The following is a 24945-nucleotide window of genomic DNA, read 5'->3' on the forward strand; positions in this document are numbered from 1 at the left end:
TTTGGGAGGCCGAGGTGGGCGAATCACAAGGTCAGGAGATCGAGACCATCCTGGCTAACTCAGTGAAACCCCGTATCTACTAAAAAATACAAAAAATTAGCCGGGCGTGGTGGCGGGCACCTGTAGTCCCAGCTACTCGGGAGGCTGAGGCAGGAGAATGGCGTGAACCCGGGAGGTGGAGCTTGCAGTGAGCCGAGATGGCGCCACTGCACTCCAGCCTGGGCGACAGAGCGAGACTCCATCTCAAAAAAAAAAAGTAGTTTTAGGATGAGTAATTCAATTTTTAATATTTCTTGTGAAAGGAAGCATACCATTTCCTGAAATAAGCATATTTTAGTGTACCTTAGCCCTTGTTGAGGGGCATTTACCTCTATTATCTGATTAACATTCTCCTTTGTTTTTTTTTTCAATGTTTAATTTTTTTTTTTTTGTAGACAGAATCTCACTCTGTCGCCCAGGCTGGAGTGCAGTGGCACAATCTCGGCTCACCACAACCTCTGCCTCCCAGGTTCAAGCAATTCTCCTGTCTCAGCCTCCCAAGTAGCTGGGACTACAGGCGTGCACCACCACACCTGGCTAATTTTTGTATTTTTAGTAGAGACAGGGTTTCACTATGTTGGCCAGACTGGTCTTGAACTCCTGACCTCAGGCGGTCTGACCACCTTGGCCTCCCAAAGTGCTGGGATTACAGGTGTGAGCCACCGCGCCCAGCCAATTTTTAATTTTAATTTTTAATTTTTTTTTTTTTTTTTGAGACAGAGTCTCACTCTGTCACCCAGGCTGGAGTGCAGTGGCCTGCAGTGCAGTGGCACAATCTCAGTTCACTGTAACCTCTGCCTCCCGGATTCAAGTAATTCTGCCTCAGCCTCCTGAGTAGCTGGGATTACAGGCATGCACCACCATGCCCGGCTAATTTTTGTATTTTAATAGAGACGAGGTTTCACCATGTTGGTCAGGCTGGTCTCAAACTCCTGACCTCAGGTGATCCACCTGCCCTGCCTCAGCCTCCCAAAGTGCTGGGATTACAGGCATGAGCCACTGCACCTGGCCTCTCTTTTGGTTTTAAAATTCCGTAAAAGCAGATCTATGGCTGGGGACAGAGTTTATCCCTGATGTTTACTGGTAATTTTGGGTCATTGAAAAGTGGTAGTAACTTTGCTTTTTAGTTTTTTTGAATGAAGCTAAAACTAAAAATGTTAGGATAGTAGAGTGGAACAGCTATATAGACAGTTCTCAAATACATGGCAGATGTGGTAGGGGAGAGTGCTGTTAAAATATAGTGATACAAAACAATTTTTATTTCATTCTCATTTTATTCTGTACTGTTTCAATTAGTGTTTCTGAATTTCATTATGGGTATATTGACTAGAACTCTGGTTGGACTGGGACTCTAACTAGATCTAATACAGTGGTTCCCAGGCTTTTTAATCTCATGGCCCAGAAGAAAAAATAACTGAAATAAAGGAAAAGAGAAAGAGACAGAGAAGTTTAATGATAGGACCAACTTACAGTTGCCACCGTTTTACTTTCCTAAATACATTTTTTAAAATCTAACACCATTATTTCATAAAAGAAAATTTTTTACCATTTTAAAAGTAAGACATATGAATAAAGTATAATCCTGTAATATGACTACAACTTAATTTTATTATTCACTTTTATTTTATTTTATTTATTTATTTTTTGAGATGGAGTCTCTCTGTGTCGCCCAGGCTGGAGGGCAGTGGCATGATCTCAACTCACTGCAACCTCCGTCTCCTGGTTTCATGCCATTCTCCTGCCTCAGCCTCCCGAGTAGCTGGGGCTACAGGTGCCTGCCACCACGCCAGGATAATTTTTTTGTATTTTTAGCAGAGACGGGGTTTCACCGTGTTAGCCAGGATGGTCTTGATCTCCTGACCTCGTGATCTACCTGCCTCGGCCTCCCAAAGTGCTGGGATTACAGGCATGAGCCACTGTGCCCAGCCTATTATTTGCTGTTTTAAAATTTTTATTTGTTATCAGGATCTTGAAGAATTTGGAGAAAAAGATTAAAATTTTTATTTTTCTCATTTTCCATGGATGTGTAAAAACATCATCATAGATCAGTGTTTTGGAATCTCTGGTCTAGTGCTTCTTGTTATAAAGAAAGGCTCTTATATATCTTGTTATTATGCTATTTTCTTCCATAGGTAAAAGCAGCTGTCATAGTCTTTCTTTTTCATAATCTTTAGAATACAGTTTTGAGTATTTGAGGCATTTAATAGATTCATGACCTATTGAATTAAATACTCAGTTTTTGGGTTCATTGTAGTGACTGACCATGAGCTGCGCTGTGATGTTAAGGTTGATGTGATAAACAGCATTGAAATTGTATCTCGGGCCCGGGAACTTTATGTAGATGATTCGCCACTGGAACTGATGGTGAGGGCATTGGATGCTGAAGGTAAAGAACTTCAGAGGATTCAACAAAATTACCTAAAATAAAGTAATATCCCTTTATGTTTAGCACTTGGAAACAAAAACTTGAGTGACAAAAGTAGATTAGAAATAATATCTATTTTCTCATTTGGAGCTCATATAGATGAATAATAATTCTGAGTATGATTTAATGTATTAGCTACACATTTTCATAAAATATTCCTGCTATTGTTAGTTATCTCAGAACTTTTCCTTTCTTTTTTTTTTTTTTTTTTTTGGTGTGGTGGGGACGGAGTTTTGCTCTTGTTGCCCAGGCTGGAGTGCAACGGCATGATCTTGGCTTACTGCAACCTCTGCCTCCCGAGTTCAAGCATTTCTCCTGCTTCAGCCTCCTGGGTAGCTGGGATTACAGGCCTGTGCCACCACTCCTGGCTAATTTTGTATTTTTGGTAGAGACGGGGTTTTACCATGTTGGTCAAGCTGGTCTCGAACTCCTGACCTCAGGTGATCCACCCACCTCAGCCTCCCAAAGTGCTGGGATTACAGGCGTGAACCACCGCACCTGGCCATTTTCTTTTATTTTGAGATGGAGTCTCGCTCTGTTGCCTAGGCTTGAGTGCAGTGGTGTGACCGTGGCTTACTTTAACCTCTGCCCTCCGGGTTCAGGAGATTCTTGTGCCTCAGCCTCCCGAGTAGCTGGGAATACAGGCGTGCGCCACCATGCTCGTTAATGTTTGTATTTTTAATGGAGACGGGTTTCACCATGTTGACCAGGCTGGTCTCAAACTCCTGCCCTCAAGTGATCTGCCCGCCTCAGCCTCCCAAAGTGTTGGGATTACAGGTGTGAGCCACGACGCCGGCCTCAGAACTTTTCTTAGATATCCAATCTACTACTGAGCTTCTGCTGATGGTCCCTACATCAACAATTAAGAATATTTTTTGGAATTTATTCCTAGCTCTGTTTGATCAATCCACTTTCTATAGATCAGGAGAATTAAAGAAATCTGTAAAAAAGTTACAATCTTGATCTAATATTTAATGCTTTTAATACTATATACTATATTAATGCTATAATGTGGTATTAAAAACATTTAGGTGGAGGGCCGGGCGCGGTGGCTCAAGCCTGTAATCCCAGCACTTTGGGAGGCCGAGACGGGCGGATCACAAGGTCAGGAGATCGAGACCATCCTGGCTAACACGGCGAAACCCCGTCTCTACTAAAAACACAAAAAATTAGCCGGGCGAGGTGGCGGCGCCTGTGGTCCCAGCTACTCGGGAGGCTGAGGCAGGAGAATGGCGGGAACCCGGGAGGCGGAGCTTGCAGTGAGCTGAGATCTGGCCACTGCACTCCAGCCTGGGCGACAGAGCGAGACTCCGTCTCAAAAAAAAAAAAAAAAAAAAAAAAAAAAAAAAAAAAAAAAAAACATTTAGGTGGTAAAATAAAAAAATTTATGTGGGACGTGGTGACTCATGCTTATAATTCTAGCACTTTGGGAGGCCGAGGTTGAAGTATCCTGTGAGGTCAAGTTTCCCATGGTTGATTAAAAAAAAAATTATAATGTATTGCCACTTTCTTTTTTTTTTTCTTTTTTTGAGATGGAGTCTCGCTCTGTTGCCCAGGCTGGAGTGCAGTGGCCGGATCTCAGCTCACTGCAAGCTCCGCCTCCTGGGTTTACACCATTCTCCTGCCTCAGCCTCCTGAGTAGCTGGGACTATAGGCGCCTGTCACCTTGCCCGGCTAGTTTTTTTGTATTTTTTAGTAGAGATGGGGTTTCACCGTGTTAGCCAGGATGGTCTCGATCTCCTGACCTCGTGATCCGCCCGTCTCGGCCTCCCAAAGTGCTGGGATTACAGGCTTGAGCCACCGCGCCTGGCCTGTATTGCCACTTTCTTTGTAAATTATTTGAGTGATTTGATTTTTTAATTTGAAAAATGAACTATTCTGGAAGCTTTTTTTTTTTCTTTTGGATACAGAGTCTGTTGCTCAGGCTGGAGTGCGATGACACAAGCATGGCTCACTGTAGCCTTGACCTCCCAGGCTCAAGCAATCCTCCTATCTCAACCTCCTGAGTAGCTAGGACTACATATGCAGGCCACCATTCCTGGCTAAGTTTTTATTTTACAGACCAGGTGTCACTATGTTGCCCAGGTTGGTCTCAAACTCCTGGGTTCCAGCGATCCTCCTGCCTTGGCCTCCCAAAGTGCTGGGATTACAGGTACAAGCCATTGCACCTGGCCTGGAAAATTTTTACAAAAATTTGTGTGGAGGGGACCAGGATTAAGGATGCCTTGTCAGCCATGAGGTGGCCTTCATGTAGAAAGGAACAGAAGGAGCATGGCATCATTATTGTCAGTCAGGAGTTAATCAGCTGGAGTCCTTTTTACTTTCAGATAGCTTGTGCAGCAACATCATTTACTGTTTGTGTTGGGAACTTTCTCATATATATGTTTTAATTCATTAATGATAGTGCTTTCTATTTCTTAATGAAGGAGGCCTCAAAGTAATTTTCTAGTTAAGTTTCCCTTTCTTGTTGTAAATACCTGAATATTTTTTAATATGTGATCCTATCTTGTCTGCTTTTGACTTGCTGTACAGGAAATACTTTTAGTAGTCTGGCAGGGATGATGTTTGAGTGGAGCATTGCCCAGGACAACGAGTCAGCAAGAGAAGAACTGTCCAGCAAAATTAGGTAAACTTGAAACCAAACATAAATCACCTGACTATGAAGAAGACAGCTGCCATTAAGTGGCATGCTGAACAAGCAACCATTTTTGTGGACTTTGATGATCTTACTGTCTGTACTTTTTTGAAACTGATAAATTACTGAGGGAAATGTCTTTGATAGAATGAAATATGACATAGATGTAGGTACCTTTATGATCAATTAATCTGAGTTATTATGGAGGAGTTCATGGGCTAAGTACTACACAATTATTTGAGCCAGGTGTATCTTCTGGCAGTTCTTTTTATTCAAGCTACCTGTACATGCTGAAGTAGAGGGAGAAGGATAAGAGTATGAAATTTTGTCTTCAGTACCAAGGAGAAGATCTCAGATCCAAGTTTTACTCCCACCACAATTTTAGCCAGAGGCTCATAAATACCTTTCTTTTTTTTTTTTCTTTCCGAGATGGAGTCTCGCTCTGTCACCCAGGCTGGAGTGCAGTGGCGTGATCTCGGCTCACTGCAACCTCTGTCTCCCGGGTTCACACCATTCTGTCTCAGCCTCCTGAGTAGCTAGGACTAGAGGGGCCCGCCACCACACCTGGCTAATTTTTGTTGTTGTTGTTGTTGTTGTTGTTTTTGGTATTTTTAGTAGAGAATGGGGTTTCACCATATTAGCCAGGATGGTCTTGATCTGCTGACTTCGTGATCTGCCCGCTTTGGCCTCCCAAAGCGCTGGGATTACAGGCATGAGCCACCGTGCCCGGCCTTTTTTTCCCTTTTCTTTTCTTTTTTTTTTTTTTTTGAGATGGAGTCTTGCTCTGTCACCCAGGCTGGAGTGCAGTGACACGATCTCAGCTTACTGCAACCTCCACCTCCTGGGTTCAGGCGATTCTCCTGCCTCAGTCTCCCAAGTAGCTGGGACTACAGGCGCCCGCCACCACACTCGGCTAATTTTTGTATTTTTAGTAGAGATGGGGTTTTGCCATATTGGCCAGGGTGGTCTCAAACTCCTGACCTCAAGTGACCTACCCGCCTCAGCCTCCCAAAGTGCTGGGATTATAGGCGTGAGCCACTGCTCCTGGTCTCCTTCTTTCCTTCTTTCTTTCCCTCCTTCCCTCCCTCCCTCCCTCCCTCCCTTCCTTCCTTCCTTCCTTCCTTCCTTCCTTCCTTCCTTCCTTCCTTCCTTCCTTCCTTCCTTCCTTCCTTCCTTCCTTTTTTTGACAGAGTCTTGCTGTGTCACCCAGGCTGGAGTGCACTGGCGTGATCTTGGCTCACTGCAACCTCCATCTCCTGGGTTCAAGTGATTCTTCTGTCTCAGCCTCCCAAGTAGCTGGAATTTCAGGCGCGTGCCACCATGCCCGGCTAATTTTTGTATTTTTAGTAGAGACGGAGTTTCGCCATGTTGGCCTGGCTGGTCTCAAATTCCTGACCTCAAATGATGTGCCCACCATGGCCTCCCAAAGTCCTGGGATTACAGGCATGAGCTACCATGCCCAGCCGAAAGTGTTTTACATTCTACAGACATTGAAGAAACTATGTTTAAAGTCTCTTAGGGACTTTTGAAAGAACACTTCGTTTAATTGTGCTAGAAACACATTATATTTTATGTCTTTAGGATTCTTAAATACTCTGAAGCAGAATATGCTCCCCCAATGTATATAGCTGAGATGGAAAAAGAGGAGAAACAAGGAGATGTGATTTTAGTGTCTGGGATTAGAACTGGTGCTGCTGTTGTAAAAGTTCGAATTCATGAACCATTCTATAAGGTAAAAAGTTTGTGCTATAAATTTTCCTTACTTTTTTTTTTTAAGATAGGGTCTTGCTCTGTTGCCCAGGTACTACAGGAATGCACTACCACACCCTGTTTTTTGGTTTTGGTTTTGGTTTGTGTGTTTTTTTTTTTTTTTTTGGAGAGACAGACAGGGTTTCACCACGTTGCCCAGGCTGGTCTCAAACTTCTGAGCTCAAGCAGTCTCCTGCCCCAGCCTCCTAAAGTGCTGGGATTACAGGCGTGAGCCAGCACAACTGGCCAGTGCTGTAAATGTTTCATCTAATAGTCTTGCCTATGGAAAATATAGTTTTTTATGTTTATCTGTAGTAGAAGCCCTCTAGTCTGACGTGATTTGGGCCAACAGTTGGTCATTTAATTGAAAAAGTTATTTGAAGTAGGTAAGCATTAAAAAATTATCTTAAACATTTTATTGCCTGATTACAATTACAAATGTGACTGGCATTTTCTCTTAAAATATATAACTAACATTTTATTCACCAATTCTTGATGTAGGTGCAAGGCCTTTCTTTGACCATGGGTTCACTGATTTGAAATCTATATACACTTTCTCCCATAAATTACAGTTTCTAATTTCTTCCTTTTTTGGGGTTGGGAGGGTTCAAGTGATTCTTGTGCCTCAGCCTCCCAAATATCTGGGATTACAGGTGTGTGTCACCATGCCCAACTAGTTTTTGTATGTTTAGTAGAGACAGGGTTTCACCATGATGGCCAGGCTGGTTTCAAACTTCTGGCCTCAAGTGATCCACCTGTCTCGGTCTCCCAAAGTGCTAGGATTACAGGTGTGAGCCACTGCGCCCGGCCCTAATTTCTAGTCAAGTGAAAATTTAGATGCACGAAGAATTTGAGTGCAGAAATTTATATTTTAAAGGATTTTCCCTAATAATTTTCATTTCTCACTTATACCTAATTGATAGTACGTATTAGCAGCTTGCCTTTAACTTTTTTTGAAACATTTAAATTTTTAATAGAAACAACAGTTCTCTTTTCACATCTATAGTTTTTGTTTTAATGTGATTATAATTACAAGCACAACTTGCATAAATAGGTTTGGGGAAAAAAAATGTCTTTTGGTAAGCATTTAATTCAATGGCAAGAACCTGAGTGTGTGGACCTCCTAGAAAATCCTACCAATCTTGCATTGGGTAAATCTTCATAAAAATCAATGTGTTCAACAGAGAGTGGAAAGTAACTTAATCTGGTAAGTCAGTTAATTGGAGGTTGGCTAAAAGAATTTCTGTGTTCTACAATTGAGTCTTACCTTTTCTCATTTCAGCATACTTACCTTTTTATTTACCTACTTTTTCTCTTTTAGAAGACTTTTCTGTTCTAAGTCTGAGTACCTTAGAAAGTTAATTAGGTATTAAGATTCATGATCACTTTTTAAGGCTAGCTGAAATTATGACTTGTGATTAGGAAAGCTTTTTAAAAATATATTTATAAAAAATTTTTAAAGAAATTTAAAAGAAGTAAGCATTTAACAAGAAAGACTACTGTGAGGATTCCGTCCATGGAAACTTTTTTTTTCCCCCTCCCTCTTTTAGAAAGTGGCAGCAGCATTAATACGTCTGCTTGTTTTGGAGAATATATTTCTTATACCATCCCATGATATTTATCTCTTGGTAGGAACATATATTAAATACCAAGTTGCAAAAATGGTTCAAGGGAGAATGACAGGTAAGGTGATTTATTTTTTCTCCTGTGACTCACATTTCCCAAATCTTTTCTGCTGACAAGATCAGCAACTCCACGTTATATATGAAAAATACTTGGGTTTTTAGATTTTGTGGTAAAGTATTAATTGCTGTACTTAACTAATATTAGACAGAAATAGCCCCATATGTTGAACATATTAATAGCAGAGTTAGGCTGCTTAGCTTCAGTGCTAGTAGGCATCTGAATTCTCTATTAAAACAACAACTAGCCAGGTATGGTGGCTCTCACTTGTAATTCCAGCTACTCTGGAAGCTGAGGCAGGAAGATTGCTTGAGGCCAGGAGTTGGAGACCAGCCTAGGCAACAGAGCAAGATCCCCATACCTTTTTTATTTTATTTTATTATTTTTATTTTTTTGAGATGGGGGTCTCACTCTGTTGCCCAGGTTGTAGTACAGTGGCATGATCATGGCTCATTGCAACCTTGGACTCCTGTGCTCAAGTGATCCTCCCACCTCAGCCTCCTGAATAGCTGGAACTACAGGTTCCTGCCACCATATCCAGCTCTTTTTTTTTTTTTTTTAGATGGAGTCTCGCTCTGTCACCCAGGCTGGAGTGCAGTGGCATGATCTCGGCTCACTGCAACCTCCACCTCTGGGTTCAAGCAATTCTCCTGCCTCAGCCTGCCAAGTAACTGGGATTACAGGTATGCGCCACCATGCCCAGCTAATTTTTTGTATTTTTAGTAGAGACAGGGTTTCACCATGCTGGCCAGGCTCGTCTTGAACTCCTGGCCTTGTGATCCATCTGCCTCAGCCTCCCAAAGTGCCAGGATTACAGGCATGAGCCATTGCGCCCAGCCTCCTTTTTTTTTTTTTTTTTTTGGTAGAGATCGGATCTCATTATGTTACCCAGGCTGGTCTTTAACTCCTTGTCCCAAGTGATTCTCCCACCTTGGCCTCCCTCCCAAAGGGCTGAGATTATAGGCGTGAGCTACTGTGCCAAGCTGAGACCTCATCTCTAAAAATAACTAAATAAATAAAACAACAAAAGCTTTACTAGCTTTTGAAGGGCAAGTGAAGACACTTTACCAGAAGGGACTTGAATCATCATTGCAATGATCTTTGCAAAAGTTATTTCTTGAGAAACTCAATTATCGACTGAAAGCTTAATATTCTATTGATGGTAAAAGTTACATTGAGCTTTTTTTTTTTTTTTTTGAGATGGAGTCTCACTCTGTCGCCCAGGCTGGAGTGCAGTGGCACAATCTCGGCTCACTGCAACCTCTGCCTCCCAGGTTCAAGCGATCCTCCTGCCTCAGCCTCCCAAGTAGCTGGGATTACAGGAGTCTGCCACTATGCCCAGCTAATTTTTTGTATTTTTAGTAGAGACAGGGTTTCACCATGTTGGCCAGGCTGGTCTCGAACTCCTAACCTCAGGTGATCCGCCCGCCTTGGCCTCCCAGAGTGCTAGGATTACAGGAGGAGCCACCACACCGAGCCTCCAACAATATATTTTAACTCATAAACTCCACACAAATGGTTACATGTAGAAATTCATCATAGCAGGAAAAACATTAAAGGCAGATCATACTCTTATTTTATGTCTGCTTCCTGATCACTCCTTTATGATCAAGAATACATCATTATCTACTGGAATGGCTGCTGTCATTACATTTATGTATCTTTCATGTCTTACAGAGGTGAAATTTCCCCTGGAACATTATATACTGGAATTGCAAGACCATAGAGTTGCACTTAATGGGTCTCATTCTGAGAAAGTAGCTTTACTGGATGACAAAACAGCCATGGTGACTGCCTCACAACTGGGCCAGACTAATCTTGTCTTTGTCCATAAAAGTATCCTTTTGTTCAAGTTTTAGCTGCCAGTCTACACTTCCTTGAGCATGCTAGACATGTTCTTTGGTAAAATAATTTAAGAATGATTATAGTACTACTACAGTGTTTTCCTGTAGGTTTTATTTTTAACAAAGAATTATAAGTTATTGCTGTGATAATTTCTAACAGAGTAAGTAGAGAAAAGGAGTGTAGTTAGAACTTGGGATCTACTAACTTCAGTGCTTATTTGCAACCTCAATCAAATTGTAATTAGGGAAATAAAAAAACTGTAATTAGGGGAATGGGGAAAACGGAGTTTGGAAGAACATGTGAGAATTTTATTTAATTTGTTCTTTCTTATTTGTACATGATAATTGAGAAAATATGCTATTGTCTGCAGTAGATGTTTAACTAATATTTTAAAAATTGTGTTGAGAGCAATTTTTAAAAATTCACTAAATCTGCTATGCAAGGATTGAACAAAGAAAGGTACACAGAGACCTGTAATAGTCAATGAAAACAGAAGAGAATGAAGATTTAAATTCTCAGAAAATTGAAACATGATTTGGACTCCATCTCTCAGTGCTTTATTTGGAAATTTTTTTGAATATTTGAATCTGAAAGAAATTCATTCAGAAAATATCTATTATATTTATACTATATGCTCAACATTGTTCTAAGCTCTGGGTATACAAACTGCCATTTTGTCCAGCATAGTTAGATTTTTAAATTATTACTATTATTATTATTATTATTTTTGAGACAGAGTTTCACTCTTGTTGCCCAAGTTGGAGTGCAGTGGCGCGATCTCTGCTCACTCCTGCCTCTGCCTCCCGGGTTCGAGTTATTCTCCTGCCTCAGCCTCCTGAGCAGCTGGGATTACAGGCGCACGCCACCATGCCTGGCTAATTTTTGTATTTTTAGTAGAGACGGGGTTTCATCATGTTGGCCAGGCTGGTCTCGAACTCCTGACCTCAGATGATCCACCCACCTCGGCCTTCCATAGTGCTGGTATTACAGGCGTGAGCCACTGGGCCTGGCCAAAAAATTATCGTTTTTGTAGAGACAGGGTCTCACTCTGTTGCCCAGGCTGGAGTGCAGTGGTGCAATCTTGGCTCACTGCAACCTGTAAACTCCCAGGCTCAAGTGATCCTCGCAGCTCAGCCTCCCAAGTAGCTGGGACCACAGGCACTTGCCACCATGCCCAGCTAATTTTTATATATTTTTTGTAGACACGAGGTCTCTCCATGTTGCCCACACTGCTCTTGAACTCCTGGACCCAAGCAATTCACCTGCCTTGGCCTCCCAAAATGCTAGGATTCCAGGCATGAGCCACCACACCCAGCCAGATTTTTTTTTTTTTTTTTTTTTTTTTTTAGAGATAGGGTCTCACCCTGATGCCCAGGTTAGAGTGCAGAGGCATGATCATAACTCACAGTAGCCTTGAGCAATCCTCCCACCTCAGCCTTCTGAGTAGCTGGGACTATAGGCACACACCACCATGCCATACTAATTGTGTCTTTTTTTGTAGAGATGAGGTCTTGCTAGGCTGAGTAGGCTGGATGATCTCCTGGCCTGAAATGAACCTCCCAAAGTGCTTGGATTACAGGTGTGATCCACCACACCCAGTCTTTACCTAGCATAATTAGAGAAGTCCTCTCTGATGAGGCGACACTGGCACAATAAGCCATGTGGATAATTGGCGAAAAACTTCTAGGGAAAGGAAAGAGCAATGGCAAAGGTTCTGAAGTAGGAACATATTTGGCATGATTAAAGAAGAGTAAGGAAGACAGTGAAGCTAAAGTGCAGTGAATCAGGAAATAGTAGAAATAACAGAGTAGGGGAGGGGCAGATTAGGTAGGGGCTAATAGGCTTACTCTGAATAAGAATGTCTCTACTGGGGGCACACTGTCTATAGGGTAGCCCTGCTCCGAAAGGAACAGTACTTCTGCTATTCCGCTTCAATAAAAGTTGCTAACACCAGAAAAATTCTATCAGGCTTGAGAGGTATAATATTTCTTGTATAATTGTGTTAGTTAGCTGCCTATATTATTTGTCTTACACACATTAAGGAGACTTATTGATCCAATGTTGTTTGCTTTTTAGTCATTTTAAGGTACCCAGGACATTTTTCAGCAAATGCAATCATACCTACAAAATAAATTAAGTTATTCAATATTTATTGAGACCCAACTGTGTGTCAGGCACTTCCCTGAATTCCCCAGGTGAACTTAAATGTTCTTTTTTCCCCCCATATTTTCAGTTCATATTGTTATTTTTTCCCAAAGTATCAAATATTAAAATACATTGTGTTTGTCTATTTATATATCTTTTTTTTTTTTTTTTTGAGACAGAGTCTCGCTCTGTCGCCCAGGCTGGAGTGCAGTGGCGGGATCTCAGCTCACTGCAAGCTCCGCCTCCCGGATTTATGCCATTCTCCTGCCTCAGCCTCCCGAGTAGCTGGGACTATAGGCGCCCGCCACAGCACCCGTCTCTACTAAAAATTTTTTGTATTTTTAGTAGAGACGGGGTTTCACTACTCGAGGCCAGGATGGTCTCGATCTCCTGACCTCGTGATCCGCCTGCCTCGGCCTCCCAAAGTGCTGGGATTACAGGCGTGAGCCACCGCGCCTGGCTATATATCTTTTTTGAGGACATGGACGGTGACTATTCATAATGAGTCCCAGCACCTGGCATAGAGTAGCTGGTGGAACTGTTCATGGAGATGGAGAATATAAGAGAAAGAGCAGTTTTAAGGAAAAAGATAATGAGTTCAGTTTTTCACATGTTAAATTAAATCATCAAAACTGTGGGATAGATATCCAAGCAGAAATTTTCATTATGCCTCTAGAGGAGAAAGATTGAGGATCAAGATAAATATTTGAAAGTTAGTTTATAGATAGGTAGTAGTTGGAGCTATTGTAGACAAAATCACCTAGGGAAATTATATAGAGTGAGAGAATTTGGCCAAAGACAAAATTGTGTAATGCTGGCTTTTAAGGTTCATATGGAAAAAGAGGACGTGTAAGGAGGATCTAAAGGAATGCTTAAAAGGTAGTATTATAGAAAAACCAAGGATGGGCGCAGTGGCTCATGCCTGTAATCCCAGCACTCTGGGAGGCTGAGGCAGGTGAATCACTGGTCAGGAGTTCAAGACCAGCCTGGTCAACATGGAGAAACCCTGTCTCTACTAATAATATAAAAATTAGCAGGGTGTGGTGGTGCATGCTGTAATCCCAGCCACTCAGGAGAAACTCCTGAGGCAGGAGAATCATGTGAACCTGGGAGGCAGAAGTTGCAGTGAGCCGAGATGGCACCACTGCACTCCAGCCTGGGCGAGAGAGTGAAACTGAGTCTCAACTAAATTAAAAAAAAAAGAAAAGAAAGAAAAATCAGAGAGAGGAGTTTCCTGATAACCAAATTAGGAATTTACAAAGAGGAGAAGACTGTTCAACAGGTCAAATCTGGTAGTGATGTCAAGATAAAGACTGAAAGGTTGTAGTAACTAGGAGGTCTTGGGTCACTTTGTCAGTAAAAACAGCTTGACTTTCACAAGGACAAAAACAAAGTGGAAGTTTGAAAAAGACACAAGGAATACTTTTTTTTTTTTTTTTAAGATTGGAAAAACTTGAACATTTCTCTTAATTAAACAGAGAAAGATGGCAGAGATAAGGGAGAAAAGAGAGCCAGTTGATGGAGCATGTGTTTTCTGAGAGGCAACAGAAAATGAGATTTGGAATGCAGATGGAAGGCTTAGATCTTATTCTGATATCTTATTTTGATATTAGAAGAATGAATTGTTTTAGAGATCTGTTGAGATGTTTCCTCATTTGTTAAATGAAGGGAATGTTATTATTTCTGACTTTCCTTCTAGCTCTTATATTTTATGAATATTATAGTAAAGTACATATCAGAACTAAACCTAAGTTTGGCACAGAGTTACCCATAAAGTATTTAGAAGATTTGCTTTAGGCCAGGCACAGTGGCTCATGCATGTAATCCCAGCACTTTGAGAGGCTGAGGCAGGAGAATTGCTTGAGTCCAGGAGTTTAAGACCAGTCTAGGCAACATAGTGAAACCCCTGTCTCTACAAAAAGTAAAAGGTTAGCCAGATGTGGTGGTGCAGGCCTATAGTCCCAGCTACTCAGAGGCCTGAGGGTAGGAGAATCGCTTGAGTCCAGGAGTTAGAGAGGCTACAGTGAGCTGTGATTGTACCACTGCACTCAGCCTGGGTGACAGAGTGAGACCCTGGCTCAAAAAAAAAAAAAAAAAAAAAAAAAGATGGGGCCAGGTGCAGTGGCTCACACCTGTAATCCCAACACTTTGGGAGGCTGAGGCAGGTGGATCACCTGAGGTCAGGAGTTCGAGACCAGCCTGACCAACATGGCAAAGCCCTGTCTCTACTAAAAATACAGAAATTAGCCGGGCATGGTGGTGCACACCTATAGTCCCAGCTACTTGGGAGGCTGAGGCAGGAGAATCGCTTGAACATGGGAGGCAGTGGTTGCGGTGAACCAAGATCATGCCGTTGCACTCTAACCTCGGTGACAGAGTGCAATGGCGCAATCTCAGCTCACTACAACCTCTGCTTCCTGGGTTCAAGCAATTCTTCTGCCTCAGCCTCCTGAGTAACTGAGATTACAGGTGCCTGCCACTATGCCTGGCTAATTTTTGTATTTTTAGTAGAGACAGGGTTTCACCATGTTGGTCAGGCTGGTCTCAGATTCCTGACCTCAGGCAATCCACCCACGTCAGCCTCCCAAAGTGCTGGGACTACAGGCATGAGCCATCGTGCCCGGCCAATTTTTAAATATTTTTTAGAGGTGGGGTCTCACTATGTTGTCTAGGCAGGTCTTGAATTCCTGGGCTCAAGCGATCCTCTCATCTCAGCCTCCCAAAGTGTTGGGATTATAGGCATGAGCTACTGTGCCTGGTCTATATTAGTGTATTTCAGATTGAGTGTTTTCTGTTTAGCCATGTCAGTTATGTATTTCTTTCTTTCTTTTTTTTTTTTTGAGATGGAGTCTCGCTCTGTCGCCCAGGCTGGAGTGCAGTGGTGCGATGTTGGCTCACCGCAACCTCTGCCTCCTGAGTTCAAGCGATTCTCCTGTTTCAGCCTCCTGAGCAGCTGGGATTACAGGCGCCTGCCACCACGCTCAGCTAATTTTTGTATTTTTAGTAGAGACAGGGTTTCACCGTGTTGGCCAGGCTGGTCTCGAACTCCTGACCTCATGATCTGCCCCCTCGACCTTCCAAAGTGCTGGGATTATAGGCGTGAGCCACCATGCCTGGCCTTTTTTTTTTTTTTTTTTTTAGATGGAGTCTTGCTGTTGCCCAGGCTGGAGTGCAGTGGCGCCATCTCAGCTCACTGCAACCTCTGCCTCCCAGGTTCAAGTGGTTCTTCTGCCTCAGCCTCCCGAGTAGCTGAGATTACAGGAGTGCACCACCACACCTGCTTATTTTTGTGTTTTTAGTAGAGACGAGGTTTCACCATGTTGGCCAGGCTGGTCTTGAACTCCTGACCTCAAGTGATCCGAAGCCCTGCCTTGGCCTTCCAAAGTGCTGGAATTACAGGCATGAGCCACTGTGCCTGGCCAGTTATGTGTTTCTCAGAGCAGAAGTAATTTATTCTTAGCTTTTGGATGTAGTATATTTTTGAGAACAAAGCATAGTCTTAATTAGATTCTAAATAGACTGATAATGGAATAAATTTATATTTCTGCCAGGATTATCTGAAATGGTAGTGGTAGAATGAGGTATAAGTGACCCAGAAGTATCTTTGATGGCAAGCAGAGAACATTTTGGTGTTAAACATTTATTGCAGACAGAAAATCAACTAGTAATTTTGAAACTGTCTGTGGAGTTCTAGGCATGTTGCTGAATGGCAAGTCATGCCTCTCCCTCTGCCTCCATCAGCACTGTTCACCTTTCTTTTTTTTTTTTTTTTTTTTTTTTTGAGACAGAGTCTCCCTCTGTCGCCCAGCCCAGGCTGGAGTGCAGTGGCGCGATCTCGGCTCACTGCAAGCTCCGCCTCCCGGGTTCATGCCATTCTCCTGCCTCAGCCTCCCGAGTAGCTGGGACTACAGGCGCCCACAACCGCGCCCGGCTAATTTTTTGTATTTTTAGTAGAGACGGGGTTTCACCGTGGTCTCGATCTCCTGACCTTGTGATCCGCCCGCCTCGGCCTCCCAAAGTGCTGGGATTACAGGCGTGAGCCACCGCACCCGGCCCACTGTTCACCTTTCAGCCAGAAAGTCTCTTCCTCCAGAATGGAGCCACTTCGTCCTGCTTCCATACTGGGCTCCTATGTAGGTATTTATTTGGAGAAAGAGGTCTGCAGCTACATTAATATTAAAAGCACAAAGCATGATCTTTTTTCTCCCTTTCTATCTTCCTCAAATTTGAAATTCAAGAATATCTGACTCATAAGATGACTAAGCACCCCTCAGATTTTTTGCAGAAATATACACATTTAAGTTTTGACTCTCCAAAGGATAATAAAAGATAGGACTTTTGTTTGTTTTCATTTGTGCATTTGTTTGTTTGTTTGTTTTTCTCCTTTGGTGCCTCACCTTTTCACCCAAATCTGGCTCACATGATTTCCTTAAGCAAAAATTAAGATGTTCATGTGCGATCTGTGTCTGGACTCCCAAATTGCACCATATATGTTGTAGAGCCTGGATTTTTAGGTACTTTAGATCATACTTTTCAGAAAGGTAGATAGTTTAAATGATTTCACTAAAATGAGTGCATTAAAAACTATAGCATTTCTTCAACTTTCAACTTTCATTCTGGGACTTAATTTCAAATTCAACCTTACTTTGACATATTTTATCAAATTGTTCTGATTAAATGCTATCACAAGAGTGAAGCATGTTGAGAAAGATTGTGAAAAAAATATGAAAATCCATATAATACAATTTTGAGGTTAGGAAAAGAAACTTTATACAAGGAAAAAAGAATCTTAATGCTCATAGGCCACATGAAACAATGAATCTGACTGAAAGAAGCTGAAATATTGCCTGACACATTAGGAATGAGCTGAAAGTATGGTTTCTTCTTGTCTACAGATATAAGTGAAAGTGTTTCTTTTTGTTGTTTGTGTTTGTTTTTGTTTTTGTTTGAGACAAGGTCTTGCTCTGTCACCCAGGCTGGAATGCAGTGGTGTGATCTTGGCTGACTGCAACCTCTGCCTCTTGGGCTCAAGCAATCTTCACACCTTAGCCTCCCAAGTAGCTGGGACTATAGGTGTGCCACTATGCCTTACTAATTTTTGTTTTCTGTAAAGATGGGATTTTGCCACATTGCCCAGGCTGGTCTCAAACTCCTGAGCTCAAGCGATCTGCTCTCCTCAGCCTCCCAAAGTGCCAGGATTACAGGTGTGAACCACCATGCCCAGCCTAAAGTGTTTCTTTATACCTGAGATGAGCTAAATTAAACCAGGATTTTTGGAACCCTAAATTATTATACAATTTTTTCTTTTTTGTCTGAGACAGTGTCTGGCTCTGTTGCCCAGGCTGGAATGCAATGGGTATAATCACAGCCCACCGTAGCCTCCAATTCCTGGGGTCAAATGATCCTTCCACGTCAGCCTCCTGAGTAATGGAACTATAGCTGCAAGCCACCACGCTCAGCTAATTTTTAATTTTTTTTGTAGAGATGGGATCTTGCCGTGTTGCCCAGGCTGGTCTCAAACTCCTGGGCTCAAGCAATTCTCCTTCCTTGGCCTCCCAAAGCGCTAAGATTACAGGCGTGAGCCACCAGGCCAAGCCTTATACAATTTGAGAGAAGGAACTAAAAGATCTACATTGGAGAGCTGGATGCAGTGGTTCATGTCTAATTCCAGCACTTTGGGAGACTGAGGCTGGCACATCGCTTGAGTCGAGGAGTTCGAGACCAGTATGGGCAATATGGTGAAACCCTGTCTCTACTATAAATAGAAGAATTAACCAGGCGCAGTGTTCTAAGCCTAGTCCCACCTACTCAGAAGACTAAGGTGGAAGGATCGCCTGAGCCCGAGAGGTTGAGGCTGCAGTGAGTCATGATCACACCACTGCACTCCAGCATCTTGTGATAGTAAGACCCTGTTTCAAAAAACAACAACAAAAAAATCTACTTTAGACCAGTCACAGTGGCTTAGGCCTGTATTTCCAGCACTTTGGGAGGCTGAGGCTGGCAGATCTCTTGAGGACAGGAGTTTGAGACAAGCCTGGCCAACATGGCAAAACCTCATCTCTACTAAAAATACAAAAATTAGCTGAGCATGGTGACGCACACCTATAATCCCAGTTACTTGGGAGACTGAGGCACAACCATCAGTTGAACCCAGGAGGTGGAGGTTGCAGTGAGCCAAGATCGTCACTGCACTCCAGCCTGGGTGACAAAGCAAGAATCTGTCTCAGAAAGAAAAAAAAAAAGAACCTACTTTGGAAGTAATCTCTATCTATTAGTACATTTTGCTGTTTGAACAGCTTTATAAAGATTGTATTTTTAAATTCATTGTAGAAAAATGTTAGCCTCTTCTAATATTTTTGTTTCTTGATTTGTGTATAGGTTTCACTGTCCAACCTGGAAACCGATGGAGTCTAGAGGTGGGACAGGTGTATGTCATTACAGTAGACGTCTTTGATAAAAGCGGCACAAAGATCTATATTTCAGATGTGAGTCAGTCTTTTTTATTTTTCTGAGCTCCTTGTAGGGATAAGATACATAAGATATGGAGTGGGCCATCTTCCTGGCTAGAAAGCCCTCTTTTTTTCTTTGATTCTAGATTTTTACCTTTGGAAAAGCAAGTTGCTAATTTATTATTATCATTAATTCTGTTCTTCTTTTTTTTTTTTTTAAAGAGACACAGTCTCGCTCTGTCACCCAGACTGGAGTATAGTGGTGTGGTCATACCTCACTGTAGCCTCCAACTTCTGGGCTCAAGCAATCCTCCCGCCTCAGCTGGGATTAAAGGCATAAGCAACCATGCCCAGCTAGTTCTGTTCTTGAGGAATGCTAAATCAGAAGTAAAAGATATAATTTGGTCAGAAGTATAGAAAAGAGTTGAAATGAGTACCAGTGATAACACTTTGGAGGGTGTCCTCATTCTACTACTTCACATCAGAGATGGTTACGAGAGTTTTGTGGTGGTGAGAGTAGTAATATGAATATCAGATGTGAAGTATTGTACTCACTTTCTAGGGTCCTTATTTTATCCTGAGAACTGTCAATTTATAAAATGTTAAAAATTACACTAAAATTTACATAAGCTTTGACTCTTGCTATTCCTGATGCTTGCCATTGATAGATCTTTCAAAAACTAGTACGATTTTAAAATTATATCTCCCCAACTTATAATTTCCAGGAGGGAGAGCAAAAGTTTTGTTTTTATCTCTTTATTCCATGAATGCATAGCTACAGTTTTATAGATGGTTTGGGATTAAGATGGCTTCAGGGAAAGAACTATCTTCAGGTTTGTGTTACTGTGGGGCTGATTTTCAGAATCTCAGGATTACACACGACTTTCCTAAAGAGTACTTTGAAGAGCAACTAACTACTGTGAATGGATCTTACCATATAGTAAAAGCCCTGAAAGATGGTGTTGTGGTAATAAGTGCATCCCTGACCTCCATCATTTACCAGGTAGGAATTAAAAAGACAGTGTTTGTATTTTAACAATACTGAAGAGGCTTGGCTGACTTGTTGATGTGCAAGCAGATATGTAGCATATACCACCTTTATCTTTCACAAAAATAAAGAAACAGATAAACAACACACTCATAAGTTTATTCCTCTACAAATTTTCTGTTCTAATCTATGTTATTGTACATTAAAATATCTGTATTTGTGGTCATCGTGTATATATCATTTGGGGTTTCAGGTTTCATTAAAAACATTTCTTTTTCTTTCTCCTTCCTTCCTTCTTTTCTTTCTTTTCCTTTTTTTTCTTTTCTTTTCTTTTCTTTTTCTGAGAGAGCGCCTCATTTCATCAGCCAGGCTGGAGTACAGTGGTGCAATCATGGCTCACTGCAGCCTGGATCTCCGAGGCTCAAGGAATCCTCCCACCTTGACCTCCTAAGTAGCTGGGACTACAGGCACATGCAACCACACCTGGCTAATTTTTGTTTTTGTTTATTTTTTTGAGGCAGAGTCTCACTCTGTTGCCCAGGCTGGAGTGCAGAGGCATGGTCTTGGCTCCCTGCAACCTCGGCTTCCTGGGTTCAAGCGATTCTTCTGCCTCAGCCTCCTGTGTAGCTGGGGTTACAGGCATCCACCACCATGCCTGGCAAATTTTTGTATTTTTAGTAGAGACAGGGTTTCACCATGTTGTCCAGGCTGGCCTTGAACTTCTGACCTCAAGTGATCCACCCACCTCAGCTTCCCAAAGTGTTGGGATTACAGGCGTGAGCCACCACAACCAGCCACATCTGGCTAATTTTTAAAATTTTTGTAAAGAAGGCATTTCACTGTGTGGCGCAGGCTGGTCTTGAACTCCTAGGCTCAAGTGATCCTCCTGCCTTGGCCTCCCAAAGTGTTGGGATTACAGGTGTGAGCCACCACTACCAGGTGCATAAAGTACTATTAATTCTAAAAATCCAAAGGTTTAATATGCCAATTTAGTTACCCATGCCCCAAACATTGAACTATTGCATTGTTTCCACTTTTTTTTACTATTGTAAATGGCATAACTGAGTATCTTTGTACATTTTTTTTTCCTTTTGGATAATTTCCATACTGTGTAACAACAGAAATGGAGTTATTGGGTAAAGGGATAGGGAATGAATCTGTTTCTAATGCCTCCAAATACATAAGTATCCTGATTTTTAGTAGCCTGCCAGACCTACTTTCCTCTCCCAAACCTACTTTTTCTTCAATGCTCCCTCCTTTCACTCAGTTTAGACAAAATCCGAAGTCACCCTTGACTCTCCCTTCTCCCTCAGCTTCTGTATTCAATACATTATTAAGCACCACGTCAATTCTTCTAAATGCCCGTCAAATCTTTTTTTTTTTTTTTTGAGACGGAGTCTGGCTCTGTCACCCAGGCTGGAGTGCAGTGGCCGGATCTCAGCTCACTGCAAGCTCCGCCTCCCGGGTTCACACCATTCTCCTGCCTCAGCCTCCCAAGTAGCTGGGACTACAGGCGCCCGCCACCTCGCCCGGCTAGTCTTTTTTTGTATTTTTTTTTTTAGTAGAGACGGGGTTTCACCGTGATAGCCAGGATGGTCTCGATCTCCTGACCTCGTGATCCGCCCGTCTCGGCCTCCCAAAGTGCTGGGATTACAGGCTTGAGCCACCGCGCCCGGCCTTTTTTTTTTTTTTTTTACCATCCCCATTGTGCTCTCTCTCTCTCTCGTTCTCTCTCTCTTTTTTTTTTTTTCTTTTTGAGACAGAGTCTCACTCTGTTGCCCGTGCTGGAGTGCAGTGGCGCGATCTCAGCTCACTGCAACCTCCACCTCCTGGGTTCAAGCGATTCTCCTGCCTCAGCCTCCCAAGTAGCTAGGACTACAAGCACATGCCACCACGCCCAGCTAATTTTTGTATTTTTTTAGTAGAGACGGAGTTTCACCATATTGGCTAGGCTGGTCTGGAACTCCTGACCTTGTGATCCGCCCACCTCGGCCTCCCAAAGTGCTAGGATTACAGGCGTGAGCCACCGCGCCCAGCCTCTCTCTCTCCTTTTTTCTTTTAATTGAGACAGAGTCTCACTCTGTCACCCAGGCTGGAGTGCAATGGCGTGATCTCAGCTCACTGCAACCTCCACCTCCCAAGTTCAAGCAATTCTCCTGCCCGAGCCTCCCAAGTAGCTGGAGTTACAGGCATGCACCACATGCCTGGCTAATTTTTTGTATTTTTAGTAGAGATGGGGTTTCACCATGTTGGCCAAGCTGGTTTTGAACTCCTGACCTCAGGTGATCCACCCACCTCATCCTCCCAGTGATGGGATTACAGACATGAACCACCTCGCCTGGCCAGCCCTGTAGAACCTTATACAAAAAGTTGGCCCTCTGTATATGGGTGAGTTTTGCTTGTTTTTAAGTATGAGGAGAATTTCTTACCTTAGCACCTTTAAATGTTCTCGTTTTCTTCTGAATAGCTTATAGCATCCCTTGGCCTTTACAGTTTATGGATGTCCAGGGGTCGGTCTTCTGAAAGTATGATTTCCCTTCCTATGTTGATTTTTTTAAAAACCTCTTTTATTTCAGGGAATTTTAAGCTATTTTCCCTGATTGTGATAATTAGTTTAGGTCTAGCAAAACCCTTTTCATTATTATTTCATTTTCATTATTATTGAACCATAGTAGCTATGCTTATTTAATGAAGATAAATATTTCTTTATTTCTTTTATAGATAGAAACTGGTTAATTTATGAGCATACCATTTTGCTGACATTTTGAGTATATGAATGTGTATTATAAGAACAGTCCTTACAAAATACATTTTGCTCCTTTTTTCCTGCTCTTATAGAATAAAGATATTCAGCCTATAAAATTTCTAATCAAACACCAACAAGAAGTGAAGATTTATTTTCCCATCATGCTTACACCCAAATTTCTGGCATTTCCTCACCATCCTATGGGAATGTTATATCATTATAAAGTACAGGTATGGTGTCCTATAAGGCTTCACAATGAGATAAGCTGGTTTCTCTTATAGCTTAATTTATTGAAATTTGATTAATGTTACATTTATTTCTTCCCAATCCTAAGAGTATAACTTGGGTTTTGGTGACAACCAGAATTATACTCTTGAAAAACGTCATCTGTGACAAGACTTGGTTATGGATGCTTTCTCTCTTCCCAGTATCCTTTCCTTGTGAGTTTTATAAAGTTCTGTTGTGTCTTTTTTTGACATTTTGTGACACTACCATTACTTAGCCTCCCTTTAGTATTTCTCTTACCTGTTAAGGTACTTTACTATAGTGTCACAGTTTCTTTTCTTTTTTTCTTTTTGTTTTTCTGAGATAGAGTTTTGCACTTGTTGCCCAGGCTGGTGTGTAATGGCGCAATCTCGGCTCACTGCAACCTCCGCCTCCCAGGTTCAAACGATTCTCTTGCCTAAGCCTCCAGAGTAGCTGGGCTTACAGGCATGTGCCACCACTCCCAGCCAATTTTGTATTTTTAGTAGAGACAGTGTTTCACCACATTGGCCAGGCTGGTCTTGAACTCCTGATGTCAGGTGATCCACCCACCTTGGCCTTCCAAAGTGCTAGGATTACAGGTGTGAGGCACTGCGCCCGACCTAGTGTCACAGTTTCTAATGTGTCCAAAAATAGTTTATTACATTATGTTATTATTTGTAAACTTTATTTCACCAGTCAAGTTTTACATTTTCACTTAAATTTCATTTTCTTCCGATTGTAATTGAATGTAATGTGCGTTTTCACAGGTAGAGGGTGGCAGTGGCAACTTCACCTGGACTTCTTCTAATGAAACAGTGGTCATAGTAACCACTAAAGGAGTAGTGACTGCAGGTCAGGTCAGGGGGAATAGTACTGTTTTGGCCCGAGATGTACAAAATCCCTTTCGATATGGAGAAATTAAGGTAAACGACTCTCCAGATAGTCTTCTTCTTATCCCTACAACACTACTGTCTAAATTTAAGTAATTAACACATTTTAAAAAAATAGCCCAACATGGCTATTTAAAAATATTACTCACATTCAGTCTAGAAATACTTTTTTTTTTGGAGACAGAGTCTGTCTCTGTTTCCTAGGCTGCAGTGCAGTGGCAAGATCTCAGCTCACTCACTGCAGCCTCTGCCTCCCAGGTTCAAGTAATTCTCCTGCCTCAGCCTCCTGAGTAGCCGGGATTACAGGTGCCCACTACCACACCTGGCTAATTTTTGTATTTTTAGCAGAGGTGGGGTTTCTCCATGTTGGCCAGGCTGGTCTTGAACTCCTGACCTCAGGTGATCTGCCTGCCTTGGCCTCCCAAAGTGCTGGGATTACAGGCGTGAGCCACTGCACCCAGCCAGAAATACACATGTTTAAAATATTTCTGTAACTAGGTTGAATCTTGTTTCACTTAATAGTCACTTGTTTAACATCTATATTTGTTTCCTCATAGGATGATGTTAGTATCCACCTCAAAGGTTATTATCAGAATTACTGAAAAATGTTTTTAACTGGAGAATTTTGGCAAAAAAATGATGAAATGCATTCTGTATTTATTATACTAATTATAAAAACACATGTAAAACTGAAAATAGTAATAGGTAACATTTTGAGCATTTGTTACAGTGCTCTACATGTTCAGAGAAACTTCCCTTGTAATGAACTATAGAAATGATCACTGGAAGTATAGTATTTGTTGTCAAGATTAAATGAGATAGTGTTTACTCCAGTGCTTAGCATATATTTAATATTTAACGTTAACTTTTTTGTTATAGTTATACATATGATTTTTAAATGGTCTTTATAGTAACTTTATCGCTAGTGTCATATTTCGGTTTGTCAATCTGTTTCTAAAAGATCGAAAACTCTTTTTTAGTATATTATGTAACCATTTTCCTATTTTTCTCCTTTATTTTTTCTTTTTTTGAGACTGAGTCTTGCTCTGTTGCCCAGGCTGGAGGGCAATGGCATGATCATAGCTACTGCAGCCTCAAACTCCTA

The 24945-nt window shown here is 41.9% G+C and overlaps 1 protein-coding gene across 2 annotated transcripts in view; it reads left to right on the top strand.

Annotated features, from left to right (window-relative positions):
* NUP210L (nucleoporin 210 like) overlaps nucleotides 1-24945 on the top strand; it is a 165932-nt gene that overhangs the window by 10924 nt on the left and 130063 nt on the right. For both annotated transcript variants that reach the window (XM_015109770.3, XM_077945448.1), the window contains exons 3-12: nucleotides 2294-2425; nucleotides 4997-5090; nucleotides 6681-6831; nucleotides 8399-8531; nucleotides 10209-10367; nucleotides 16967-17035; nucleotides 18900-19006; nucleotides 19833-19973; nucleotides 22797-22934; nucleotides 23718-23873. In XM_015109770.3, the coding sequence (XP_014965256.3) occupies nucleotides 2294-2425; nucleotides 4997-5090; nucleotides 6681-6831; nucleotides 8399-8531; nucleotides 10209-10367; nucleotides 16967-17035; nucleotides 18900-19006; nucleotides 19833-19973; nucleotides 22797-22934; nucleotides 23718-23873 (1280 nt within the window). The remainder of the gene's footprint in view (nucleotides 1-2293; nucleotides 2426-4996; nucleotides 5091-6680; nucleotides 6832-8398; nucleotides 8532-10208; nucleotides 10368-16966; nucleotides 17036-18899; nucleotides 19007-19832; nucleotides 19974-22796; nucleotides 22935-23717; nucleotides 23874-24945) is intronic.

Source organism: Macaca mulatta, chromosome 1, assembly GCF_049350105.2.
Source record: "Macaca mulatta isolate MMU2019108-1 chromosome 1, T2T-MMU8v2.0, whole genome shotgun sequence".
In the NCBI taxonomy this organism is placed as follows: domain Eukaryota; kingdom Metazoa; phylum Chordata; class Mammalia; order Primates; family Cercopithecidae; genus Macaca; species Macaca mulatta.